Source organism: Odocoileus virginianus, chromosome 19, assembly GCF_023699985.2.
Source record: "Odocoileus virginianus isolate 20LAN1187 ecotype Illinois chromosome 19, Ovbor_1.2, whole genome shotgun sequence".
Classification (NCBI taxonomy): domain Eukaryota; kingdom Metazoa; phylum Chordata; class Mammalia; order Artiodactyla; family Cervidae; genus Odocoileus; species Odocoileus virginianus.
This window is the reverse complement of record NC_069692.1, coordinates 46,827,882-46,855,577: the sequence shown is the minus strand read 5'-3', so window position 1 is coordinate 46,855,577 and position 27,696 is coordinate 46,827,882. Positions and strand designations below refer to the sequence as shown.

Below are 27,696 nucleotides of genomic sequence, written 5' to 3'. Positions count from 1 at the left end.
GTGTTCTACCTACTTAGGAGGCTTTTCTGAAGTTTCCTTACTAACCTTGGGAGCAGAGGAAGTTCTGTGTTAGTACAAAGTGTGAAATTGTTAAAGCTGAGTCAACACCCACCGCCGCACGTCAGTCATGATTCCAAGATATAGGAGCAGCAGGCACAATTAGCATGTTCTTCTCCTGAACTACCCCAAAACCCTCAGAATGACCTTGTCTTCCTTAGAAGAATGGTTTGGCCCGGGTTAAGAGATAAATTTCCATATAAGCCAACAGAAGCCCTGTTTTCGAAGGAGGTCATTTCTGCGTTTGAGCACCTCTGGTATGTATTCTGTAGATTGCACAACTAGAAAAAACACATACTATCCTTAGCCCCATCCAGTCATGACCCGTAAGTCAAGAAATTTGAGGTTCATTTACAATGGAAGATAACCAGAAAGACTGGTTTTGTCCAACTGAAGACATCCAATGGAAATGGCTGGCTTTCATCTTTTCTCTAGCAAATACCACTGCATGTTCACAAGGAGGTCCGGTCAAGGTCCTTGTACTTTCCTTCCTCTGTGTCAAGGTCAGCTTGAGGTCATCAGTTCTCCCTTGTCCCTGATCTCAAAGGAGTGAGTTACATGTCTGCTCCTCGCCTTTCCTTTCCCAGATTTTCAAACAGCGTGTCGCTTACATATCCAGAAACACTGATTTTTAGAGCCGCTGGAGAATGAGTCCTTTTCTTGGATGCTTTATCTTCTTCTTAGACCTTTTACAAAAGCCGTAGCCTTGCTAAACTCCATCAGAGAGTAGTCTGTACTTGCCACATCGTTTTTGTGCCTCCCAGAGAGTTCTGCAGTCCCACCGCTGTGCTAAAACCCTGCCATGGGTTACCTTGAGCTCTGCTGGCCCAGCAGCATTTCACAACATTTTACAGTCACCGCTGCCTCTAGAATCTTTCCTTTCTCAAGCACCCTCTACAAATTCCCTAGTGCCTCCATGTCAGGTCAGTCTCCTTTACAGGTTTCTTTTCCCCCTGTCTCCCTCTCAGCTTTCCTCTGTTGTTCACCCATCCCATCTCTGAAATTCATTGTCTATCAGAAGTGTCCACACTAATACCTATGAGGACCACAGTCCACTGTAGCTGGTCAGGCCAGACCTTCGCCTGAAAATGCCTAAATTCCTCAGTGATTGACAGATCCTGCGGGCATCAAATTCACTGTCTTCCCTCACACCCTTTGAAAGCAAAGTGCTTTGTTTTCTGACATGTCCCTGTGCTTTGCCAAATTTGACATCTAACCATCCACATAATCTGGAAATGCTTCTCCTGCCCCTTTTGTCTCACTGAATGAAATGGTAAATCCTATCCGTTCTCCTTCAAGAATCTTCAAAACAGATTCTCCCCTTGGTTATGCTAAAGTCCTCCTCCACTTCCAGTGTCATTCCTGCCCCTAAATTTCTCATAATCTCTCCTAATCATTCTGTTAGTTTTTGTATGAAGTTGTCTTTGCATTGAAATTGAAATGTCCTTTTCCTTTTGTTGTTATTCTCATTTTTCAAAAAGGGGGTCAAATAGCCATGTCTCCTGTAAAACTTCTCCTAACCTCCCTCCCTCTGCCCCTCCCACTTCCCTTTCTCTGCCAAGCGGAATTGCCGATGCTCTTTTCTGGATTCACATAGTATTGCATACTCTCTATTTCACTTAGGTGTGTATTTTTCCCTTTTACTAGATTTTTCTCCTGGAGGGCAGGGATCATATCTGATTTGTCCTTGCTGTCTGTTGCAATAGCATTATTATTATCATTATTTTACTTAGTAAATGCTCAGTTTGGAGATATGAGGGCAGTTAAAAAAACACTCTCTATTTTCTTCTCCCAAGTCCGTGTCCAGTTGTGAACTCGACCCAGGAACTGCAAGGTGGGAGATCTAGTCATCACCATAAATGCAGTGAACAAGTTCAGGAGCTAGACTTCAGGCCGTAAGCTTGCTGATGGCTCAACAAGAGGCTGAACCACAAGAAGCTTCTGCTGTCTGAAGACTGTTGTGTAGATTTGCTTGCTCTTGTGTCTGCTGTTTTGCAGTCAGACAGATTTGGAAAGAGGAATCCAGAGAGGGATAAGTAATCTGTGCCTGATTCTTTAACACAAACACCCCCACTCCCTCCTTGGGGTGGACAGATACCCAAGGCAGGACTTGAAAGAATTTCCCTCCATGTGAAGACACGAGGCCTAAGATAAAGAAGTTCCTACCTAAAACTTAACAACTGTTAACTTGAATTGAAATAGATAAACCTTATTCCAAAATATAAGTACCTATATTAAGTTAAATTTTAAATAGTATCGGGGAAATGTCTTAAAGAACTCCGTAAATAATAAGGATAGAGCATAAAAATATATACAATCAATTCTCTCCTCTGGTCAGGTTTGGTTTCTAATATAGAACTTCACAGATACTTTTTATGTGTGCTGCTTATGGAATGAAGGATCTGCATTTCCAAATACTTTCTCTTTCAGGTAACTAAAGCAGCTTAGCCATGTTCTGCCAAGAGTTGTGCACCGCTGAAAGCTGTGTACACATGCAAGCATGTATACTAGTTACACATTGAAACACACGTGCATTTGGTTTGAGGTATATCCATGGTGGGGAAAAGCCCCAATGTAAGAACCATTTGATTGCTTACTGAGGACAGTCAGCTCTCAGTCCTTGTATCTCCTCACCACTATTGACTTCTCAGTTTAGTTTCTCATTATTTCTTACCAGGATTACCCCCAAACCTCAAATCTTATCCTCTCTATTATCTACTTAAATATTTGCAGACATTTATTCATTACTTATTCTGTGCTGTGCGTAGCTGATGTCACTGCCAAAATAAAGCCAAACCAAACTTTGTAGCCCCTTATTTAGGGACCCCCTCTGTGCCTGTTGCTTCATCCCACAGCCATCAGAGTGACCTTTGCCACCCTGATCTGAGCCCAGTGAAAAGGATGAGCTCTCAGCAAACAGACTTCCTAAGTTAATGAGTTTAAAGCATCTGAGATTAAAGCATTAATAATGTAATTTGCAGGCAAGATGATTTGGAAAGAGAAATCAAGAAGCAGCTGTTTTAGTTCAGATTTGCGATGAATGCCCCCAGCATAGCCTGCCGTGTTCACTTCTAGCACGAAAATGGATGTGGAAGGTGTTTCAGTCAGTAATAGTGAATAAAGATTCTAACTTTGATCCTCTTCATCTGTGTGACAGGAGGAACAGAGAAAGAAGTTGCACACATTTTAAAACATATAAAACATTACTATATTTAATGCTCATAAATATGTGTTATTAAAACTTAGGTACTATCTGATCTTTTGGGAAAAAAAATAGGTATAAGTTGATCCTGCTCTTTTCATATCCAAGATGCAAGGGAAAAGCAAACCTTCCTTTTATTGGGACTACATATCAGCATATTCAGAAGGACTTTGAGTGTACAGATATGAATGTATGATGCTAAATGTTTCTTCAGAATCTCCGTTTAATAGCTTTCATTCACTGTGCCTTGTTTCTAAATGTACATCTCTCTTCTTCATGGCTTTCCGTGCATGTTTCATTATTATAGCATTTTCTTTAACTTTTGCATTTAAATAAGCACAAGGACTGGAATTTTGCCTCAGGAAGCAAGGTTATTCATAATCCTGTCAAGTGAATACTGCTTATTCCTTCAAAAAGGTTTAAAGAAAATCATATTGACTCTATATTTGGATTTTCAAGGAACACCTTAAGCTTTCTCATAACTGAGTACAATTTCGTGTAGAAAACACTATAGCTGTAATTCTCTTTAAAAACCTTAGAAATATTTTTATTTATTGTGTCTGTAGAGCAAAAGGCAGTGAAAAGATATTTTTTCAAGCCTTTCAATTGAGTTGACCAGCTATTTAAATCATTTAAAATAATTAACTCACTTGAATGCAAATTTATTTTTAATTTCACAAACACATAACACACTGCAGAGTACATGCCACACAATTTTGTCTTCTGCCCAAATTCTGCTCTCGAGTATCTCTACTTGCTGCACCAGTTGCACACAGCCCTCCTTGAATCCATCCAAAGCTGAGAGATGATGAACAGGCTTCCCGGAGGTTCTGAGATGAGCTGCTTTTGTGCAGATTGTCTGATAAATCCAGGAAGCCAAGTTAATTAATGGCAAAGAAAGATGGCTTTTAAAAGATATTAGGAAAAATAAATAAATAAAAGATATTAGGATTGGTCTTCTTTATATTGTTATAAGATCTTATGGTTAGATGAGTCTTAAACACCATTCAGTGATCCCTTGCTACATATGAGGAAGCCAGTATGCAGAGAAATTACCCTGCTTTCAATGTGCATATCTAATATATTAAAATTTCCAAAATAGGGCTGTTTAGTCCCTCACTGCCTCTTTTCAGTATTTGCCCAGATGTTTGTAATTTGTAGTTACACAGACAGCACATCAAGATAGTTTAACAAAAAAATGAACCCAGTTTCGAATGTTTATTTGACTGTTAATCATAAAAAATTAGTATTCTTCTAAATGCTGAATTAAGAAAACAACTATGTAACTCACTGATAGATACTTTTGCAAGTTAAGGTTAGTGGACTATTTTAAAGATAATGCTATTTTACTGTGGCATTTATCTGCATTTCCCACTTCTATACATCAGTGGTTTCTGTTCACAGTATTTTAATTTCAATTATTAACCCTCAGTTTTCCCCAAGGGAACTTGTTTAGACTTCACTAGTAGCATTTCCGTGAGTTATTTCTTCATGTTATTGTTTCTACACTAGAGAGTACATTTATTTCTTCTGTTTTATATCAAATGCACATCTTTGCCACTTTAATCCAGTAATTTCAAGACCTTGTATCAAGTAAGCATTGGTGGCTTCTTAAATCTATTTTATTCAATATCTGCTAGATTCTTAAGCTTGCATACTTGTAAAGTTTTATATACATATATGTATAGTTATATACATACATATATATAGATGTGTGTCTGTAGATATACAAAGACACACAAGCACATTGAAAAGAAAAAAAAATACACAATATATTTCAGACATCTTCTCAAATAAGTTTCTCTATTCACATATAAGGCTACCAGTTTTCTTTTCTTGCAGTATTATCATATATCTTTCCAAGGCTTGTAAAACTGAAGAATACATTATGGAGCAAAAAGCCTTCACTTTGCCTTTCTGGGGTGCTTTTCCAGTCCTCTTGTTCCATATATTCTTTTACTTTAGGAGTTACTAAATGTCCTGTTTTCTCCTGTCTTGTTCATTGGGCAAACAGGGGTAGATGGCCCCCCTCCCTAGATAGGAGACGGCCTCCTAGCCCCAGGATTCAAATCCAGCATGCGTCTCCGGAGAATGACAGGTACTTCCTCCTCCCGGACAAGTGGCTTCCAGAGGCTGGCAGGCCACCAGGTGGAGGGTAGCCAGACCCCTGTGGTTCCTACGCCTTCCTTTCAGGGGCCAGAGCCCAAGAGGTGGAGATTCCAAAACTGAATGCGTCCGCCTCTGATGAAGCGCCTCAGAATATTTTCTGAAATGAAACTAGCATGCACAGGGCGTGGTTCAAACAAAGAAAGTTGGGTCCAGTGGGAGAGTTTTGTTTTAATGAGCATTTATTTCAGGGTTTCAATTTTCCAGAAACATATTTAACTATTGCTTTTGTTTACACTTGACTACAATTCTCAGGTGCTTTAAGATATTTTGAAAACTATCACGGAACCTGATTTTTTTGTTGTTCTGACTGATGGTTTGATCTTCACCCTCTTGTTTTGTAAATGATGAAGTTTAGGCTTTTAGATATATTCCCTGATTTAAGGTAGAATGCCTGGTTCTTACCTGTTTTATGAATATTGTGTTTTTAAGCCAAATATTGTCAAGGGCTAGGGTCAGTCATCAAGGTAGGTTTTTAAAAATAACATCAGTGCTTTGAATCCACTTCATGCTGTGATGTCGTAAGTGCCACAATGTGTTTTTCCATTGCTTTGTTTTCCTTCTGGGGTGTGTTAGTAGTTCATCCAGTTCTCCTATTTTGTGATAGTTGTTATACATAGTGCGTATCTTTTCCCAACTGGCCATGAAAGGCTACAGGCGTTTTGGTGGTTTTACTTCTGGTGAAGCAGAAATTCAGTCAACATACGGGTAACATTTATTAAGCAGATAAGCAGATGGAGTATCTCAGATATGGAGCAACCAGTCATACCAGCACACAGGTTTTTACTAATTTATCTTTTAGTATGTGTGTATATAGTAAAGTAATTGTACCTTTAGTTAAGAGTGATATGATTTACTTTCTGTATCTGTAAATTGTCAAGATATTGTCGGATTACAATTTGAAAGAAAAAGCAAACATCATTACTCAGAAAAAAATGAATAAGTCATCTTACAAATGTTGGACCCCAAGATGACATTTATGGAGGCTTTTCAAATATTTTATTATGCTTAAATCTTTAAGACCTTAATATGACTTACATATTTGCAGTTTAAATCTAATGTCTTCTACTGCTGTCTGATTTCTAGGATAATAGAAATAATTTCTATTTATTATAAACTATAAATAATTTCTATTATCCTAGAAATCAGAATAGAAACATTAGTAAAATCTCCAATCTAAACATTATTATAAACATAAGGTCTTTTTGAATAAGAATATAAAATAATAATGTAAATTAAATTTTAAAATGTGCATCCACAGTGCTACTCATCCATTCAACAAATATTAATTGTGTGCTTATTTATGTGCACCCATTCTAATGGCTAGAGTCACAGCAGTGTTTAAGAAAAACACAGTCATGGCCACCAAGGAGATAAAACTTCCTTTTATGGAAGGCTATTTTGGATTTCATTTTATGTAATGACTGCTAGAGTATAAGACGATTAAGTATGATGGTCTTTGTAATGAATATAAACATAAATTTGGCTGGGTTTAGAATGGAAATCCAAATAATAATTTCAGTTCTTAACATATGTGAGATGAGGATTAGTTGAAAGTTAGTTGTCTTTTAATAACGAATTAATAATGACATTTGATTTAAGAGATTGTATATATCATTGTAAAGGTAGATGTTAGAAGCAGAAATACTCCTTTTAGATAAGATTATTAAATGAAACTCTTCCTAATAAGTAACAACTTATTCCTCATAAGTAATTCTGAGTGCACATTTTACTTGCTATCATAATTTATTTGTAAGTAAGTTCTGGGTCTAATAAAGGGAAATACATTTTAAATGGCTTGACCCTATAATTTATTACTGTAGGGAACAGAATATTATTTATAGTATTAAAATATACTTTTATTAAAATATGAGTAACAAGTACCATAAAAATGAGAAATTACTGTATCAGTTGATATAAAAAAAAATTCATTGGTAACACTAGCAAACGCTTAATACTTGCTTTCCTTTTTACCTCTTATAAGCTTTATTTACTCACTTAGAAAAATTTGCAAATGAAGTGAACATGGCATCAAATCTGGAGACAGTAAAAATTTGCCACCAGATAAATTTTGGTAACTGGTAACTTAAAAAAATATTCTAAAATCAGTGACAATTTATATTGTCACTGGATCTCCTGCATACTTGATTATTTTGAAAGCAGCATAGTAATACAAGAGGTAAATATTTGATTAAGAGAGCTTGCTTGTGAGTTAGAAAGCATTGATTTGCTGTCTTATTTCACATAATGCATGTACACACACACACACAATTTTTAATGTACCATTTCTCTATAATTTAATTTCAACAGTAAGAAATATTGATGTCATTTCAAGTGGTACAATAGCTTTATTCGGAATTAACATGGAAACATGTTTATCTAGATCAAAAAAATTTCCTAGAAGTTGTAGGATTTTTTTTTTAAATGATGAGGAAAAAATACAGAAATCTGTAACCCCAGCTTTTTTTTTAACCTTAAAGTTTAGTGTATATTTTCTTGTAGTTTTATTACTAAAAATGTTGAAACTTCTAAGAATCACCTTTCCAATAACAAAGCATTTCTTTGTAAATGGCATTATTTTAATATAGAAATAGTAGCTTTTATGAACCTGTGTAAACATCATTCTCTTATAAAATTCAGAGCTACTTATGGCTGTATATTTAACCAAAATTTATGAATAGCAAGTTAGAAAAAATGTATTTTAATAGGCCCCTGAATCATCAGGTGTCTGAGTTCAGTGCTCACAGTTGAATCAGCCATCTTTAAATGTGGTGAAAGTGAACGTGAAGTCCCTCAGTCGTGTCCGACTCTTTGCCACCCTTGCACTGTAGCCTACCCGGCTCCTCCCTCCATGGGATTCTACAGGCACGGTACAGGAGGGTTACCATTTCCTTCTCCAGGGGATTTTCCCGACCTAGGGTTCGAACCCAGGTCTCCCGCATTGCAGGTGGATGCTTTAACCTCTGAGTGTAAATTACTATCATAATTACTATCACCTAAATTACTTTTTAGTAAATGCTTTTTCAAGAAGACACATATTCTTTTTAAATACATTAAAAATTGATAGTGACCATTCTAATAAATGTGAGTTGATAGAGTATTTTCTTATTTAGTACATTTTAAGATGTATTTTAATGCTTCATTAGTTTGAAGGTACTGACTCCAGTGTTCTAATTAAAAATATTTTTGCATGCGTGTACATATTTTTGTACATGGTATTTTTAAGGATGCAGTTTATTGATGTGACTTTAATAAAATGGAAAATATTGAATAAAATAACACTATTTTTGAGAATTTGATTATTAGAAAAAGTAAAGTATCCCACTGTGTTTAAGATTAATTCTTGAATTACTCTGCTATCCTAGTTCTAATTTCTTTTGAGAGTAACCAGATTTCTATAGTTGCCCACACTTGCAACTTGGAAGCAGCTACTTGCTAAGGAATTTTTAACCAAAAATATCATGTGGTACCTCTTATTCAAAGTGGATGGACCTTCTTTCTCCACTGAAAGTATTTCTAGGATAAAGAAATTATCCACTTTTCCACTTCCAGATTTGATGATACTTTTGCAGTGTAGATGCAGAGTTAATGTAAAACTACTTATAAATTCAGGATACTACTAGTCATTTTTGTTTGCTTCATAACATTTATTATCTATGCTTTTCAAAAATGCCCTTAATTTTAAGGAGTGAAATAGACTCAGGTACTAAAATGCTTAGTCTTTTTAATGTCTGCAGTCATATACATAAATACCAATAATAAGCAAAAGGGTAAATGTATCTAAATCGTATGTGTCCATCTTCACTGCATATGAACACTTGTTAAGTAGATTCTTAATCTAAATTTAACATTTTCTTACCAAAATTATGAGGAAACAAGATGATAGAGATTTGCATTTCACATCAGACCATCTGGAGAGTCAACCAGAATATATACAGAAATATTCTTATGACATCAGTGTTAATTATAATTAAAACATTATGTGGTAGAACTTATTATTCCCCAAAGCAGAACATATTATATTTTCATTTTATTAGCATGTTAATTTTGCACTTTAATTGTAGTATCTTTAGAAAAGTGGTGTTTATCAATGTCTTCAGGGAATTGTTCTGATTGAGCTTAGTTATTGATGAGGAAAGGAAAGTAACACAAAGACAGATTTTTAACAATTGCTTTTCATTTCATTAGTACATTTTATGAATCTTCATACTTTATCTAATAGAGAATGGTAATTGAAAATAGGACTTCCAGAAAATTAGCTTTAATTAGGAACAGCCCCCTCTTATGATTATTTCTCTTGCGTCCACTTAATGATACGATAATTGTTGTTATAACGTATTTGAATAGACCTTTATAACTTTTAAAGAACCTCATTTGTGCCCTAAGAACTGGGCACAAAATCGTCCAGCTATAAGTTGTGATTAAAAGGCAAACAACAAACTGAGGATTTTCTTTCATACCTAAACCAAAGAAACATTCTTTAAGAATAATAAAAGTTAATTAAAAATGTTAATGTAACAAAATGCATGTTAAAACCCCAAATAGATAAGACATGATGGAAATGCTCTCACTGTTTTATTTGATTTTGTTGAGGGATCCCTTCAATGACCATCAAGTCATTCAGAGTTGCTGGATGGCAGAGGGGCAGGATCATGGGCCATGACAGCGCTGTCCTCACCAACTGACTCTGGCCCATATCAGTCACTTAACCTTCCTGGGACTCATTTCCCTATCTAGGATTTAGGGGGTGTAGATGGATTAGCTGAATTCTGACATCCCTTAAAACTCTAAAACTGAGTCCATGCTGCCTGATCGCATCATGATGAACATGCATTGGGCCAGTAGTGATAACTCTTCCTTATTCATAAGTCAGTAACCAGAATGCATTTCTTATATATGGTATTTTATGTTTTACTGATGATCAGAAAATAATGTATGTCTAAATTGATTGATATAAGCTGAATTGTATAATCCTAGTTAGATTTTTAACTTGTTATAGTCTTTTAGCCTCTTAAATTCCAGTAGGATACTCAAAATACTACTTTTTAAACCACCTGTTTATTCCACATATATTTAACAAGAAGCTACTATGTGCTGGGTGTTGATGTTTCAATATAAGCCAGATACAGTGCCTGCCCATAGGAACTTAGGAAAGAATAGTGTAAGGTAGAAGGTAGTTCCTTTCACTGTGATCCTTTTTATGATCCTGTGGCCAGTAGTTTCAGGAAAACAGTACATGAATATAAACTGATGGTTTTAACCCAGGTGGTGCTAGTGGTAAAGAATCTGCCTTCCAGTGCAGGAGATGTGGGTTCAATCCCTGGGTCGGGGAGATTCCCTGGAGTAGGAAATGGCAACCTGTTCCAGTATTCTTGCCTGGGAAATTCCATGGACAGAGGAACCTCACAAGATACAGTCCATGGGGTTGTGAAGAGTCAGGCAAAACTGAGCGACTGAGCACAGGCACGTTTACACATCGCAAAACTATTCCAAGAAATGTCTGTCTTTACTGTGTATAGTATATTCAGAGGAAAGACAGTAGAATCTTCTGTTTTCTTCTCTATTCTTGCTTTACACTGAATTATTACAATCAAGTGTATGTCGTTTTAACTTAACTCCAGGATTCTTTTAAGTAGTTAGAAAAATTATAAGGACATATCCTTTGTAGAAAGCTTTAGAAGAATCTTCAATAAAGTAATTGTCTGAAGCATTTGAAGAGAAAAAAAGGAGCATCCTTAAATAGAGGGTTAAAAACAAAAGCAAAAACAAAAGTTAGACACATGAACCTCTGCATGAATATTTATCATCTAGTTATGGGGCACTGACTCTGAGGTTGATACTCTGATAGATAAGGAAGAGTTTTTACTTTAGGGAAACAAATACATATTATTATCATTTTAAATAATACTTTTATAGCATTGATCTCTTGCTATTCTAAGTAATGCTAAAACTAAAGTCCTTGTTCCACATCATACTATAATGCAAATAGTAATACTGACATATTTATAGAGTTAGCATCTGTAAGGTGATAGTATTTTTGCCACTTTGCAAGTAGAAGAAACCTGAGGCACATAGAGATTGAGTAAACTGACTAAAATCATCCAGCTGTTCAGAAAGCGGGTGGGACCTCAGTTTGGCTCTAGGGTCCGTGTTTTTAGCTGCCATGATCCAGTATCATTTGAGCCACAGATGCAACATGTTCACAGATACTGAGATCATAGACTCTCAGTTACGTCGTGGTTTGACGTGCAGGGTCCATGTAAGAGCAACTGACTTCACCCCTGCAAACCTCAATCTCCTTCTTCTTAAAAGGGTGAAAGAGAAGTATGCCTTCATGGGATTGATGAACTTAGATGAGAAAAGACAGCAAGTTCTCAGTAGATATTTGATATTGTTAGTATCAGCGCTGTCATCATCAGTATCACCAAGTACTGTCATGATCAGTCTTACATGTGAGCCCGTTAAATTTTAGAGATGAGAAGAGGAAGAGTTGAAATTTTATAGAGGAAATAAAATCTCCATTGAATTCGTAGCAATGACTAGGGATAGGAGAAAAGCAGAGAAGGTCTAAAGGATGCTCATCGCCTTTTCATTGCAGGGATGTAGAGTTGGTACAAAAGCCTGCCAGGTGCTTCTGGTCCCTCCCTTTGCACCCACACACCCTTCCAGAGCATCTTTCTTCAAACTACAACCTGCTTTTATCTGAGACCCCATCCCTCCAGCACGTCTCTGAACTGTGTTTCCCTGGTTGACTTTTTCTCATTGTTCTTATTATTGATCTGACATGTTATACAGTTTACTTGTTTGAGGGGTTCTTGTTTATTGTTTGTCTTTTACCATAAAACACAAATTGTTTGAGGGCAGAAATTTTGTCTGCTTTGTTCACAGACATAGCCCAAGCAGCTAGAGCAGCATCTGGAATATAAACACAGTATTTGTTCAATGAGTGAGTGAACGAATGAATGAAAACACTTAGTGATTTTGAGTTTCAGGAACTGGCCTGAAACTCTGTGTCTTCACTTGGCGCTACGCTTCTCAGAGGGGACGAGGGACTCTGGCTCTCTCAGTCCCAGGACACTCTTGGGACCAAACATGTGTGTGTTAGTCACTCAGTCGTGTCTGACTCTTTGCGACCTCATGGACTGTAGCCCACCAGGCTTCCTTGTCTGTGGAATTCTCCAGGCAAGAATACTGGAGTGGGTTGTCATCTCCTTCTCGGGGGGATCTTCCTGACCCAGGGATCGAACTTGGGTCTCCCACACTGCAGGCAGACTCTTCACCATCTGAGCCACCAGGGAAGCTTGGGGCCAAGTGTAAATTTCCCAAATAGTTGTTTGGAGCTCAGGCCCCTGGGTCTGCAGACCTCTTTCCTCTGCCTCCCCTCCTGATCACTTCCTGCTCTGCACCCGATACTTCCCTCTGCTCCAGGAGAAAACTTTGTCTTCCTCATTGATCACAGGCATGTGCTCAGGACTCCTATGCGCTCCTGCACCCCTGGGCCTGACGTAACTGGACCTGTGCTGGACACTTAGAGGATCTGGCATTAATTTATCAAAAGAATAGAGATGAGAGACTAGATCTTAAAGGTTCCCATCACAAGAAAATTTCTGACTTGAGTGGTGATAGATATAAACCAGGCTCATTGGAGTTGCCATTATGTCACACATCTGAAACTAGTATGATGTTATATGCCAACAACATCTCAAAAAAAAACAAAAACAAAAACAGTTTTCTCCTTAACATTGTTGGAAGGAAAGGATATCAGAAAATAAAAATAAATTGTAGGCAGCCAGTTATCTGAAGTGAGAGTCTTTCAGTCGTGTCCGACTCTTTGCAACCCCATGGACTGTAGCCCAACCAGGCTCCTCTGTCTGTGGAATTATTCAGGCAAGAATACTGGAGAATTCTCTTCTCCAGGATAAACTTTATTTCCTTTAAAGTTTCTCTCTCTCTTTTTTTTAAATAAGTGAGCTTCTTGACCACAGTATTTTTTATTTATTTCAAGTATATTGTAGTCCAGACACATTTTAGGATGAATAGATGTATGTAAGCTGCCTTGGGGAGGTTAGTTCTATGCATAAGCATTATTTCTATGGAAATGCATTTCAAGTTTCAGATGTTCAATATACATAAGTACTTTTAGAATATAGAGTAAATTGCTAACTTTATTACTTCTTTGGTTTGTGATAGATGATTAGCTTTTTAAAATACTACACGAGTACAAAAGTATATGATAATTTTAAAAATAAATTGAATAGTTGATTTTTAAATACCGTTCTTTATGTCAAACACATTTCCCTAGAGCATAATTTTGGAGGAGAAAAAAAAGCAAAGGAAAACATCTTTGTAGCAGCAGGTTTGAGACTTTCAGGGTGGCGAGCACTCCCCCCGTGTGTGGTCTTTCAGTGCCTGAACCACGACTGTCATCATCTTTCTCATCACTGCGTTTCACCATTGAGTTTGTTTCTGCCTCAGTTGCCAGCAGGAGTCTCCTTGACATCTGGACTGTAGACTTTCTCGTCTACACTGGCGTGGTGTCAGCTTCTGTGCCTCCTGGTGGGAAATTGTGTCTTCTACACAACACCAGTTCTCATTTTTGTTTTATTTTTAAGAAAGTACGGACTGACAAAATCATTTAGGTAAAATAGTTGCCATTTTCCATGTCAATTGCTTTTGTCATTGTAGAAGATGACCAGATGACTGTAGCGTGATTCATCATGTGTTTTGTGTTTCTTTAACATTTCATTCCACAGGCACTCCAGAAAGTCTGAAAGATCTAGCATCCAAAACCAGACTAGGAAAGGCACTGCCTCTGACGCAGAAAGGTAGGCTTGATGTTGTGCTGTGCGGCATCTTCCGTTCCGCTGAGATGTTCTGGGGCACCTCCTCTCTCGTTTCACAAGATCACTGTTTAAACACAATTGTGATGCTTAGAGAGGCCTTCCTGTTGAGAAATCTCCTCCATGGGGATAACCTCATTCAAAAAATGAGAGATGGATAGTTTGAAGGCAAGTCTTAGGGCTTGCCCTAAGTCTTAGGGCTTAAGAAAAATCTCATGCATTTCTCTTAGTGATCATTCTGATCACTAAAAAAGGATTAAATGCAGTGTAGTCCTATATACATATTAAGACATTAATATTTTGTTTCTGAGATTATTGAAATGCTACCAGTGAATATGTTACCTGAAATATGCAAGTATTTTGAGTGTCTGTTATTTATCCAAATGATGCCATCTTCTTTAAAATCTTTTCCACAAATGCATAATCTGAGTCTACTCATAACTACAACTTAAGATACTCACTAAGTTAATGTAGAAATTAAGTGATTTCTTGTATTTTGTTCACAGTTTGTATAAAATTTTGAAGTGCTTTTAAAAAGGTTTAAGATACCGACAGAATTTTTGCATAGTTGTAAAAAAGAAACACCAACAATCCAATTAACATATATCCACTCATCCCATCAGTATCGAGAATGTGCAGGGTGACATAGATATAAGTGGATGCATGCTTTCAGGTGTCACCGCCGCCATAGAGGTGACGTGAGGCATAGTGAGAACACAGGAAAAGAGGCTGCAGGTGAGGTTAGGTGACCTAATCTAGGTGCATAAAAGTAGGTGTCAAGAAGAGTTCTATGAGAAGGGAACAGTGTTCTATGAGAAGGGAACAGCATGCTATAACACTGAGGACTGAAATACCCTCTTGAGTTCGTGGAACTCAGGCTTACTTGGGACGACTCAGGAGATTGGAGAGAGGTTGAAAACAAAATGGGAGAAATTCTTAAAGATTGCTGTAAATGTGCTATAAATTCTCACACACTGTGGTATAGAATTTTAACTTCCACCTTACTACTCCTTGAGCCACGGCAATTCCTTCCACATGATTGTTCTGAGTCACAAAATGTAGACCACATGAACACCACTTTGGAAAGTGGCTTGAAGGACCCAGGGCTAGATGGGAAACACCCGCGAGGCTGTCATAAGAAGGAAACTTGGCGGACAGGGAAACTGCAGTTCAGTGGTCCATGCAGTCAACAAGTATGTACCAAGCTGTGTGTCCAGTTCAAGGAATGGAACAGCGAGCAGCAAAGAAAGGAAAGCTTTCCAGAAGATAATACCTCTTAGGTGAGGTTAGAAAAATGAGTAGGTATTAGTCACATCAAGCATTGTGGGTGAACAGGAGATTGAATTTGTTTCTGGCTCATGATCTATGGAGATATGAACTGTTTAGGCAACTTAACTTACAATGGAACAAGGATCCCAGGAACCAAAAAAAAAGTGCTGAGTAGAAATTCAGTTTTGCAGAGACATTGAATAAATAGATACATACCCATCTTATAGAGATAGAAATAGATAGATAGATAGATACATACATACATACATACATACATAGATGGACAGGTAGATAAAATAGACCAATAGTGGTGATAGTGGTGGTTTAGCTGCTAACTTGTGTCTGATTCTTTGTGATCTTGTGGACTGTAGCTGGCCAGACTTGTCTGTTCCTGGGATTTCTGAGGCAAGAATACTGGAGTGGGTTGCATTTTCTTCTCCAGGGGATCTCCTCAACCCAGAGATTGAACTGTCATCTGCGTTGCAGGCAAATTCTTTACAACTCAGCCACCAGGGAAGCCCATGATAGATAACGTACATACATAAAAAAATAGATGGACAGAGAAATAGATATATAGATGAACAGATAAATAAACAGATAACGTCAGAAAGAGTGCCTGAAGAACTATGGACAGAGGTTTGTAACATTGTACAGGAGGTGATGACCAAAACCATGCCAAAGAAAAAGAAATGTAAAAAGGCACGATGGTTGTCTGAGGAGGCCATACAAATATCTGAGAAAAGAAGAGAAATAAAAGGCAAAGGAGAAAGGGAAAGATATACCCAACTGAATGCAAAGTTGAAGAGAATAGCAAGGAGAGAAAAGGACGCCTTCTAAGTGAACAATGCAAAAAGAAAAAAAAAAAGAGGAAAACAGTAGAGTGGGAAAGACTAGAGATCACTTCAACAATATTACGGATACTAAGGAAACATTTCATGCTAAGATGGGCACAATAAAGGACTGAAATGGCAGGGACCTTACAGAAGCAGAAGAGATTAAGAAGGTGGTAGGAATACACAGAGAAACTATACAAACAAGGTCTTAAAGACCCAGATAACCACAAAGGTGTGGTCACTCACTTAGAGCCAGATGTCTTTGAGTGTGAAGTCAAGTGGGCTGGAGGAAAAATTACCATGAACAAAGTTAGCAGATGTGATGGAATTCCAGCTGACCTATTTAAAATCCTAAAAGATGATGCTGTTAAAGTGCTGCATTCAATATGTCAGCAAATTTGGAAAGCTCAGCAGTGGCCATAGGACTGGAGGAGGTCAGTTTTCTTTCCAAATCCAAAGAAAGGCAGTATCAAATAATGTACAAACTACCATACAGTTGCAGTCATTTCACATGCTAGCAAGGTAATACGCAAAATCCTTCAAGCTAGGCTTCAGGAGTACGTGAACTGAGAATTTCCAGATGTGTAAGCTGGATTTAGAAATGGCAGAGGAACCAGAGATCAAATTGACAACATCCAATGTATCATAGAAAAAGCAAGGGAAACCCCCCCCCAAATAAAAGCCTATTTCTGTTTCATTGACTACGCTAAAGTCTTTAACTCTCTTGATCACAACAATCTGTGGAAAATTCTTAAAGAGATGGGCATACCAGACCACCCACTGTACCTGCCTCCAGAGAAACCAGTATGCAGATAAAGAAGCAACAGTTAGAACCAAACATGGAACAACAGACTGGTTCCACATTGGGAAAGGAGTACGTCAAGGCTGTAATCACCCTGCTTATTTAACTTATATGCAGAGTACATCATGTAAAATGCACAAATGGATGAATCACAAACTGGAATCAAGATTTCTGAGAGAAATATCAACAACCACAAATATGCTGATGATACTGCTTTAGCAGCAGAAAATGAGGAAGAATAAAAGAGCCTCTTGATGAGAGTGAAAGAGGAGAGTGAAAAAGCTGGCTTAAAACTAAACATTCAAGAAACTAAAATCATGGCATCTGGTCCCATCACTTCATGGCAAATAGATGGGGAAACAATGGAAACAGTGACAGATTTTATTTTCTAGGGCTCCAAAATCACTATGGATGGTGACTGCTTCCATGAAATTAAAAGACGCTTGCTCTTTGTAAGAAAAACTATGACAGATCTAGACAGTGTATTGAAAAGCAGAGATATCACTTTGCTGACAAGGTTCATATATGGATGTTAGAGTTTAACCACAGAGAAGGCTGAGTGCTGAAGAATTGGTGCTTTTGAATTGTGGTGCTAGAAAATACTCTTGAGAGTCCCTTGGACTGCCAGGAGTTCAAGCAAGTCAGTCCTAAAGGAAATCAACCCTGCATATTCATTGGAAGGACTCATGGTGAAGCTCACTTTATACAATTTTAAGTGAATGTTCCACTTTTTTCTCCTCCCAGAAAATTCTAGAAGATACCTTCAGTAGGCAAAGTTGAAATTTCAAACTCAGAATGTACATAGAGCACAGCAGCAGCAAGTGAGTACGTCAGGATAATTCAGAAGGGACTGTTTTCCATTACAGAATTCCTAGTTTGTCATGATGGCCTAGTGGAAACCAAGATTTCCTGAAAAAAGTGAGCATGTTTTTCGCTCAAAACTTTGTTGGTCAGTGCTTTGGCCACCTGAGAATAACTGGCTTGCTCATTGGGAAAGATCCTGATGCTAGGAAATACTGAGGACAGGAGGAGAAGGGGCCCACAGAGGGTGAGATGATTGAATGGCATCACCAACACAATGAACATGAGTTTGAGCAAACTCAGGAAGATAGTGAGGGACAGGGAAGCCTGGCGTGCGGCAGTCTGTAGGGTCACGAAGAGTTGGACACAACTTAGGGACTGAATAACAACATACATACATACATATGTGCATACAAGCACACATTCGTACATAGGTGGACAGAGAAATAGATACATATGTACATTGATGGATAGAGAAATAGATAGGTGGCTAGCTAGCTACCTAGATGATAGATGAGAAGAAGGTAATGAAAATACAGATTGTGTAACTGTTTGCATTTTCTTTACTTTCAATACATTTAATTAAAATACAGTCTCTTTACCAGAATGTAAATTACTTAAGCTCCTCCCACTTATTTTCACAAGATTGAAAACTTTCCTCAAAGTTTCATATTCTTTATATTCCACTGAGGCCTCTTGAGTTCATTTAACAATTACTAGTTAAATGTCTGCCATGTGCCGTTTTCCAGAATCAATGAACAAGGTTTTTTGACAGTAAGATACGGTTTTACAGAATGTTAGGTGATGCTAGAGGTAACTGAACGTGTTTCCCTCCAGATGAGGGGTATTTGAGCATCATCCCTGGCAACACCGAACATGTGTGTTGTTAGTTGCTCAGTCGTGTCTGACTGCTTGCAACCCTGCAGACTGTAGCCCACCAGGCTCCTCTGTCCATGTAACTCTCCAGGCAAGAATACTGGAGTGGGTTGCCATTTCTTTCTCTAGGGGATCTTCCCAACCCAGGAATCAAACCTGGGTGTCCTGCATTTCAGGCAGATTCTTTACAGTCTGAGCCACCACATGTATGTGGATAATCACAAATCTTCCCTCCAGTAAGAAGAGAAGGGATTCTATTCCCCCCAGTCTCAAATGTTTGCTTAAGAGCCACATTCATATTGCTCTTTCCTTTACTTACTCTGCTTGTAGGTTTTCATGTAGAAAACTCAGGCCTGTTAGGTATTTGAATTTGTTTTCTTATAATTAAAACTCTTCATTGATTTTTATTAGAGTGTAAATGGTCACATGCTTAGCTTTCAAGGGAATTGATGAATAACTCATTACAATAGAAGAATTGGCCTGGATTTTCTAGGTTTACGTTAGCGCTCATTTCTTTTGAAGATACCTTCTCAGTTGATGTTCAGCTACAGGTGAGTGAGGTCACAGTGTGAATGCTCTGGACGCTGATTCTTGGCCTCAGGAATTGATGGCTCCCCAGAGGAGCCCCAGCACACAGACCCATCTTGGCCTCAGGCAGAATTTGCTGTGTGGCGATCATAATTTTTAAGGCCGTTTGTTGGCCTCAAAAACGTGACCTTTTCAGGAATAGCCATGCAAGAAAATGTTTTGAAAGCTATGATAACTGTTTTTAGATAGAAGAAAGGCAGAACTGATTTCTGACTTACATGCCTAACCCTTGAAGCAGAGCTTCAGAACCTCTGAGGAAGCTCCTTAGTAAATGTGTATCTTTTCACCCTCATGTGCATTGAGCTTTGCGGACTGTTAGCACTGCTGCACGTGGTGTTCTGGGGACTTTTCCTCTTGTGGAACCTGCTTTCTGAATCCTGACTGGGGGTGTTGGCCAGGGTTGATACTTAGAATTGCTCATGCATTCATTTTCTGTTGTACTGGTGCTCCTACAAAAGTCACAGCCACCACGGGAGGAACCATGGTGACCTTAAGTGCCACATGCATGTCTGTCCTTTAGCAAGTAATTTTTTAAAAAGACTATTTTTAAGCAGCAATAGAAGCAATTTCCTGCAAGTCTCCTTGCAGCAACAGAAATGTCTGACAAGCTAAATTTTGGTGGGGAAATGTTAACTTCACTTCAAGAACACTAGTCTTAGGTGAAGACAGTAGGCATGGGTTGAACTCAGCAGTAAATATTTAGAAACTCGTTTGGAGACAGTGAACTGGAGTTGTAGTTAGGTTGGATTTATATTTTGTTTTAGAACCCTCACTATTTTTATTTCAAAAGTATGTTATGTGTAGACATATGAAGCAGAGTTGATATTCATTAAATACTATTTTCCATATATTTTGTTCCTATAAACTCTCAAAATACGATTCTATTAAATCTTGTCAAACAATTTGTTACTGGACACGCATTTATGTTTTGTTTTGCAAGATGAGCAGTACATCCAGGGATGTGATATTACCATGTTTCTTCTCATGATAATAGAAGCTAGTCCTGTCTCAAAGGCAGAAAAGAGAGCAGTATTGGCGCTTCATATACTCTGTGGGTCCTGCCTTTATCAAGCTAGTTATTTGTCTTTTTGCAGTTCAGGCTATTAGCCCCGGTTTCCCCTCTATAACATAGGAATGATAATGCTTTAAAGAGCTGTTGTGAGAATGCAAAAAAGGCACACGTGTATGTATGTGATATGTACACCACACCACATGCATGCGCACACACATCTGAACACACACAGACACGCTAGAGCCTGGTGTACGCAGACGGCACCATGTGGATGCCTGCTAAGGAACACTTTTCTCCCATCACCCTCCTCCATCATTCACTCCCTGTCCATCCTCTGTCCTGCTCCTTGCTGGTCTCTTTCCCTCGGATACCTTTACATTCTCAGCATGTCCCATTTCATCGAAAAGTCTGGATTTCCTCCCATCTCACTCCGGGACCTCAGAAATTCCTGATTCACCCTCCTTCCTCTCCTCTGAAACAAACGCTCCTTGCTTCTACCATCTCTTTCTCCAAAGCCTGGCTCACCTCTCTCCAGCCCTTGCCTCCTCACTCCCCTTTGCCCCCCTCCTGTGATCCAGACTCCTTTATCCTCAGGCGGATGGGTTTCCACACCTCCTCAGAGTCTGCGCTTCCTTACTAGTTATAGATTGGCGGGTAACAGAAGCTGTTTTGTTCCTGAGAAACAATCCTGTGATTGGTTTCAAAGGAAAAACAGCCCTGGGGCTAAGTAATTAACCCCCAACAGGGCACACTATTCTTAGGCCCTGAAAGCTCCTGGCTTGGGAGGATCTGTGTAACATTCATCGAGAAATGAATTTGCACTTATTTGCCCCTGAAATTGCTTTTTTATATTTATACAAAATAAGTGGCAAATTAGATAGATAGATATTTGACTATGTCTTAAGGCATGGGAGCTCTTAGTTCCCCAACCAGGAATTGAAACCATGCCCCCTTCAGTGGAAATGCAAAGCCTTCACCACTGGACCACCAGCGAACTGTGCTTTTTATATTTTTGTCATTTACTTTGGGGCCATATAGACTCATCTGATTTATTCACATTTCAGGTTGCATTTAGGAAGTTCTTTTAGTTTATGAATTGCATTAAGAAATGAAGCAAGATTTTAGTGAAATTGCAAGATCTGTGAAATTTGTCTGGACTAGGGTAAAAACTATGTTTTTAAACTTTCAAACCACATTACAGTGTATTTTCTACAAGGGAGTGTTGAAATTTATTGTCATGATAATTGCTTTTAAAGAATACTAGATAAAAACTCATTATTTATATCATTGGAAAGGACGTGATCATACCTTGATCCTTCCCGTGTAAGTTAATTATGTAGAATGGAGTTCATGTGAGAAGTCAATCCAGAATGAATGAACAGTTTTGATACATGATGCCAGCTTCCTTCCATTAATTCAGCAATCAAAATGACCGTCCAGGTTTCTGGATATCCCTTAGGGTCTGATGCAGCATTAATCCAGAGCTCAAAAAGGTTAAATGAACATTAGATACCTAAGCTGTACCTTTTTATGCTCTAAAATCTGACCTTTTCCCATTCATTGTTTGAAAATAGAGGATATACCCTGAATCTATATAATTACAGCTGCAAAAGACATTCTAATTAAGACAAAAATTGTTAATCCAAATAAAAGTTGAATAAAGTACTTGGTAATTAATGTATCACTACTTCCTATAGTGATAAATATGGATTTTTGACTCACCACTTTAAATTACTTAATTGACTACTAACAGCATTGTTTTCAAAAGGATGAAGTGTTATTTCTTGGCTTCTGTGACTGTGAAAAATAATACAGATTAGGTATTTTAAATGTGCACTTTATTTAAAATACAAAAAATGATAAATAAAGCAAAAATGTGTATGTTTTAAAGAAGCATATATATAATATATACATAGATATATTCACATGTAAACATCAGTTTTTAATTCTTAATCCTTAATTTATAAATTGGCTTCATAATAATTTTGCACACTAATTAAAACAGCTGTCAATATATGGACAAATATCCTTTCCAATACCTTTATGTATTAGAGGATGTGTTTTTATCTATATATCAGCCACTTGCATTTAGCCAGCTCAAAAAGCATTCTGCACCGTATATCATTTTAATTTGTTGATCTATTTAAATTAACCTCAGAAGACAGCTTCCCTTTGCTGTTTGGTGGGAACTTCCTATTGCAGAGTCCAATTATGAACATTATGAATGTGCAGAGCACTGCTCCTTTTTGAAGGCAAGTGCTTCAAGTGTCCCCGGGTTCATTGTCCTGACGGTGCTCGCTCTGCAGCTCCGATCTTTTTACTGAGCTCTTGGTGTCTGCTGCTGTGTTCCAGGCACCAGAGATCAGCTCAGTAAGACCCAAGAGTCCAAAGTCTCGGCCCTGTGGGCCTTGAAGGCTTGTCATCCTGGGGAAACCCAGATGGGTTCTCTCAGGACCACTGGGCGTGCACGTTCGGGATAACGCGTCCGTTTGATGTGAAGTCCCGTTCAGTAACATTGGGATGGGTTTGCTCCTGGGTTTTACAAATCACTGTCTTGTACGAGTAACCAGGTTTTCCTTGGACAGATGTGCTGGTATCAAAGTGGATGTGACCTGCTGACTGAAGATCTTTTCTGACCCTAATGTTTTAGGGTTCTCCCACCATGTCTTTCTAGAAGGGGATACGCAGCCGCGAGAGCGACTGATCAGCCAGTCCTTAGGGGGAAACATCCCGCTCGCTCCCGCTCGAGCGAGCACCCTAGTGTCAGAACACTGTGCTCTATGCACCACCTTGCCCCCGGAGGCTCCGCGCCACCTTCTCCGCTCCTGACAAGGTCGCTGTTCAGTGTCTGCCTCCAGGTGTCGCTGTGGTGTTGTGCCTTCCTGAGCTCTCGACACTCTCACTCATTACGGCACCGTAGCTCTTGATCCTTCCTTTGTGACACTTAAACCCCCCGCATCCACCCTTGCCTGCATCTGCCTTCACTGTGCTGGTGATCCTCTCTTCTACACTTCCTGCCAACCAGCCATCACTGAAAACTAAACTTGCCTGTGTTCCGTCCTTCCATCTGTTTGTGGCATATTCATATATATACTTTTTTTTTTTAATTATGTGAAGTTCTTTATAAGAAATTGCCTGGAATTAAATGTATATTTGCTTTAAAATGTATAAGAAGAATCAGAAAAGAAAAAGAAAACAGTCTTTCATCTTTGTTCACAAAATTCTGAGAGTGCTTTAAAGTTCTTAAGTATATATAAAAAAAAAGTTTGAATAATAGTAGATAGAGGTCAGCTTACTCCAGTACAGTAGTAATGTATCCACACGCTTCTTAAATTTATATCTGTAAGTTTGATCTGTTCCCCAGTATATTTCATACCATGTGCCCAAGGTTCTTTTTAATACATATCTTTTCAGACGTTTCCTATTTAAAAATAAATTGCAAGTGAATGGTAGCTTGTAAAAGTCTATAACTGTAACTACTCTCGTCACTTAGATGGATTTAATTGTAGCCGTCTAGCAGCCTATCTTAAATAATTGACGCACGTTGTTAAGATTCAGAGGCTGTGAGTAGATACATTCCCTGCAGTACTACCGAAAATGGACACCTGAACAGCGAGTCACAGCTTCATGCACAGTTTATGAAAAGAGGAGTGTTCAGTTCTGCCCTGTTCAGGAATTCTTCCTGCAGCACTGTCTGTGGCGGAACCCTTCCTCTTTTGACCCCTTTTTTGGTCATAGTCATTTTATGCACATCATGTAAGAGAATTTGATTTTACTTCCAAAGGCCCGCGTAGGGGCTTTACGTCTCTTTTAATAGCAGCAGGAAGAAGTCAGGGGTTTTTGTCAGGCCCTCGGGGTTTCATCGTGTGATTTGGCCCTTTCTGTCTCCCCGCAGGACGCACCGGCAGGCGAGCCCCACCCGGTCCCCGCCCGCGGACGCCGCCTTCAGCAGCCGCCGGGGCAGGCAGCTCCCGCAGGTGCCCGTGCGAAGCGGCAGCATAGAACAAGGTATCCACAGAGGGAGCCGGCCCCAAGCCTGGCTTCGAGAAACCCCTCTTTATATATGCCTTCTGCTAACAGAATCATATTCTGGTTGCATGTAGTCTGATGAATCGTAAGAACTCAAGTTACCCAGCACCTGGGTATAACAGTTGGTGCCTCTGTGCTGTTTCTGCTAAGTGAGTGAGTGAGTGAATTTTAGATGGTCAGTTAAGAGAAAAAAAACCAGCCCTTAAGAGATACTTCTTCCAATGGTACCAAGGCAAAAAATAAAACTTTAAAGACCTCAGTACAACACGGTATTTTTGGTGTTAAAAGAAGACTTATTTAACCTTATTTTAAAAATATTTTTAAATGAAACAAACATATTGAAGGCTTGGCTAGTGTTTTTTTATTTGAACTTACTTGCAATATCTCATATTTTTCCTATGTCTTGATTAAAAACTGACTTAGAAAACACATTTTGGTGTCTTTAAACAGTTAACATCACTTAAATTTCCCTTATTTTAAGCATATACCCGTTGTTTTTATCTTCTAGATAGAGAGCGGGTGGGAGTGGGGGATATATTTTCCTGGAAGTTAAATTCACTAAGCTACCTGGCCGAGAGTTAAACACAGTTGAAAGAGTCAGATTTTTTCATGTGACTCAAAGTGCCTTTCCATTTCTCAGTAAGTGAAATGATATGTTATCAGTAAATGTTATCATAAATTTTTTAAACAGTTTAGTGAAATAATGTTTAATTTGGGGTTGTAATGTGAATACAGTCGACTTATATTTAAAATGTGTATTAAAATTCTTCATCTGAAGATGTTAACTGAAAGGTTAACATTTTGAATATTTTTTTCAACAGTGTTGGTTGTTGCTGATGGAAAACTTGTATATTTCCTTCTATATTGCTGAATATGTGTTCTACCCCCTCAAAGCACTTTCCTGAATGTATCGTTGAAATATTAGTGGTCAAAGAAGATAAATATGTTTTTGCAAAGACTGACCTGACAGACTTTGTACACAGAGTACTTGGTTATAAGAAAATTAGTGTAGATTTTAAGAAGTGTCATCTTATTGACAGAAAAATGTTGGTACAATAAATTCTGAATTTGTATTCTTTTTTAAAAATCATGCGTCCTGTTGATATGCCATGCTTTAATATTCAGGGTCATTATAAAGCTATTCATTTAGCTAATCAGAAAAATAAAAGGCTATGTGAAACTCTGACTTTCTTTTCTAAAATAACAATTAATTCATGGGAATTCTCAATTCATGTCTTTAACAAACTTTCTCTTATTTGGGAACATTTTGAGAAGATAACTCATAATTAATGTAATATTATTAAGGCTACAATTAGCAATAGTCTAAATGAAATTGTCTTAAAATTTATCTTAAAAAATGTGGTGTTTGTTTAAACTACTCAGTCACGGACTCCTGTTGCACAACCAAAAGAACTACGGGTACTAGTGTTCAGCTGCAAACTCACTACTGGCCATAGTGTGCTAAAGATTGATATCCAAAAATCATGTGTTCCTAAAATTCTTTGCATTTCCTCCAGTTGCTAAAACACTTAAGATTCAAAAGCATGTGAGCGTATTGAATATAACTCTCATATAGTGAGATTATAGTTTTATTAATCTGTAGAAATAAGACTTGCTTCTACAAAACCAGATGGAATGTGTGCTAGACTTTGTGTTTTTTAAAACTCATGTTTGGTTGTTAATATCAGTCAACATTACTGCTTTATGATATTCATATTCACAGTTGTCTTTCAGAGAAATCACCAATTTGTAAGGATTGAATTGAGGTGGGAAGAAAGGAATGACTGAGGATGAATTTGGTGGAGTTTTTTGATAGTTAATATCACAAATACCTTTCTAGTCACTTGCTATCTGAGGTTCCTAAAGCGTATCATCTTAAGAGTTGTATAGATACAACCATTTAAAAATACAACAGCAAGCATGTACTATTTTATCTGTGTATTCTGTAGTTAAAATGGATCTGATTTGCCTTATGTTGTTACTATGTGCTTTGGGAGGTTGGTAAATGATGGTACTGCCCACCTTCATCTTATTATGGATCTCTTTCAAACCGAACAGGTCACATGACATCTTTGTATTTCCTAGAATGTGTTAAAAATCAACGTGTAATTTTATTCATGGGCTCAATAGAATTTAGCTTATTTTACTGAAGATGGAGTTCATTGATGTTCTTAAGGCTATATAATCATGTCATTTTTTCCTTTAATATTACATGTTAAAATTTACTTCTGTATTCTGTGAAGACTAATGCCAAATGCAGTTTATTTACAACCAATGAAAGCCCTACCGCATTTGACTCCTTCTTTCCAGTCTCATTTTATGTTTATTTTTACTTTTTAAAAAATTTTTTAACAAAGGATAATTGTATTTTATTAAAAAAACTGAGCTGACAATTGGTTGGTAAGAGTGAATATTTCAAATGATGTAGATTCCTGAATAGTGTTATAACTTCTTGATGAACTTATAATTTTATTCATGCATAATTTCTGGATATAATTATCTGCATTATTGTGTTTAGGATCCATAGATTGTTTGGATGCTTATTTTCTTCATTGTAATTCAGTTCAACCATTCTCTCTTTGTACAGTGAAAGCAATATATATATATATATTTTTTTTTTTAAAGGCTAACATCATGTGAAAAAACACATTTATTTAAACTTCTAAAAATGTATTCTAAAATTTCTTTTAAAAATTAGGAATGCTAGCCTATTTTCTACATGGAATCTGATTATGTTACAGCTAGGGAGGAAGCATAGGTGTGGTTATGATACAGATTTTGAGATAAAGTAGCTGAAAAAGTAGCCTTAACATTTAGGTAACTCCAAAGGTATGTGATAATTGAGAGCAGAGGCTTTCAGGAAACTCCTCTGGGTATGTTCCAATGTTGTATTCCAGTGTAACCCTAAGGTAGTGTGAGACGGAAAGCAAGATGATCAGTTGCATTAAAATGGATGGTTTTCTGAAGCCAACCAAGTGATTTTGTATGTGTGTGTGCAGCATAGGTATTTTTTTAAGAAAGCCTATTTAAAGATCATTCATAAACTGACACAATGTGCCAATTATTTTGTTGTTGTCGTTCTGGTATTCTGCTACCTAACATTAATGGCGCGCCCCTTCAAAATACCTACCTAGATAGGCCATTGTTTCTCAGTAAATGATGTACCAACAAGGAGGTGGATAAATTCGTAAGAAATGTGTGAGAAATATAATCTCCAGAGA

General features: G+C 37.8%; 1 protein-coding gene across 50 annotated transcripts in view; it reads left to right on the top strand.

Moving 5' to 3' along the window:
• The window catches only part of RIMS1 (regulating synaptic membrane exocytosis 1), a 582,683-nt gene that overhangs the window by 433,315 nt on the left and 121,672 nt on the right, over nt 1-27,696 (top strand). For 13 of the 50 annotated variants that reach the window (XM_070450206.1, XM_070450208.1, XM_070450175.1 and 10 more), the window contains 4 exons: nt 5,274-5,357; nt 14,179-14,250; nt 23,097-23,279; nt 24,342-24,454. In XM_070450206.1, the coding sequence (XP_070306307.1) occupies nt 5,274-5,357; nt 14,179-14,250; nt 23,097-23,279; nt 24,342-24,454 (452 nt within the window). The remainder of the gene's footprint in view (nt 1-5,273; nt 5,358-14,178; nt 14,251-23,096; nt 23,280-24,341; nt 24,455-27,696) is intronic. The other 37 variants (XM_020894420.2, XM_020894429.2, XM_020894414.2 and 34 more) reach the window with 5 other exon arrangements.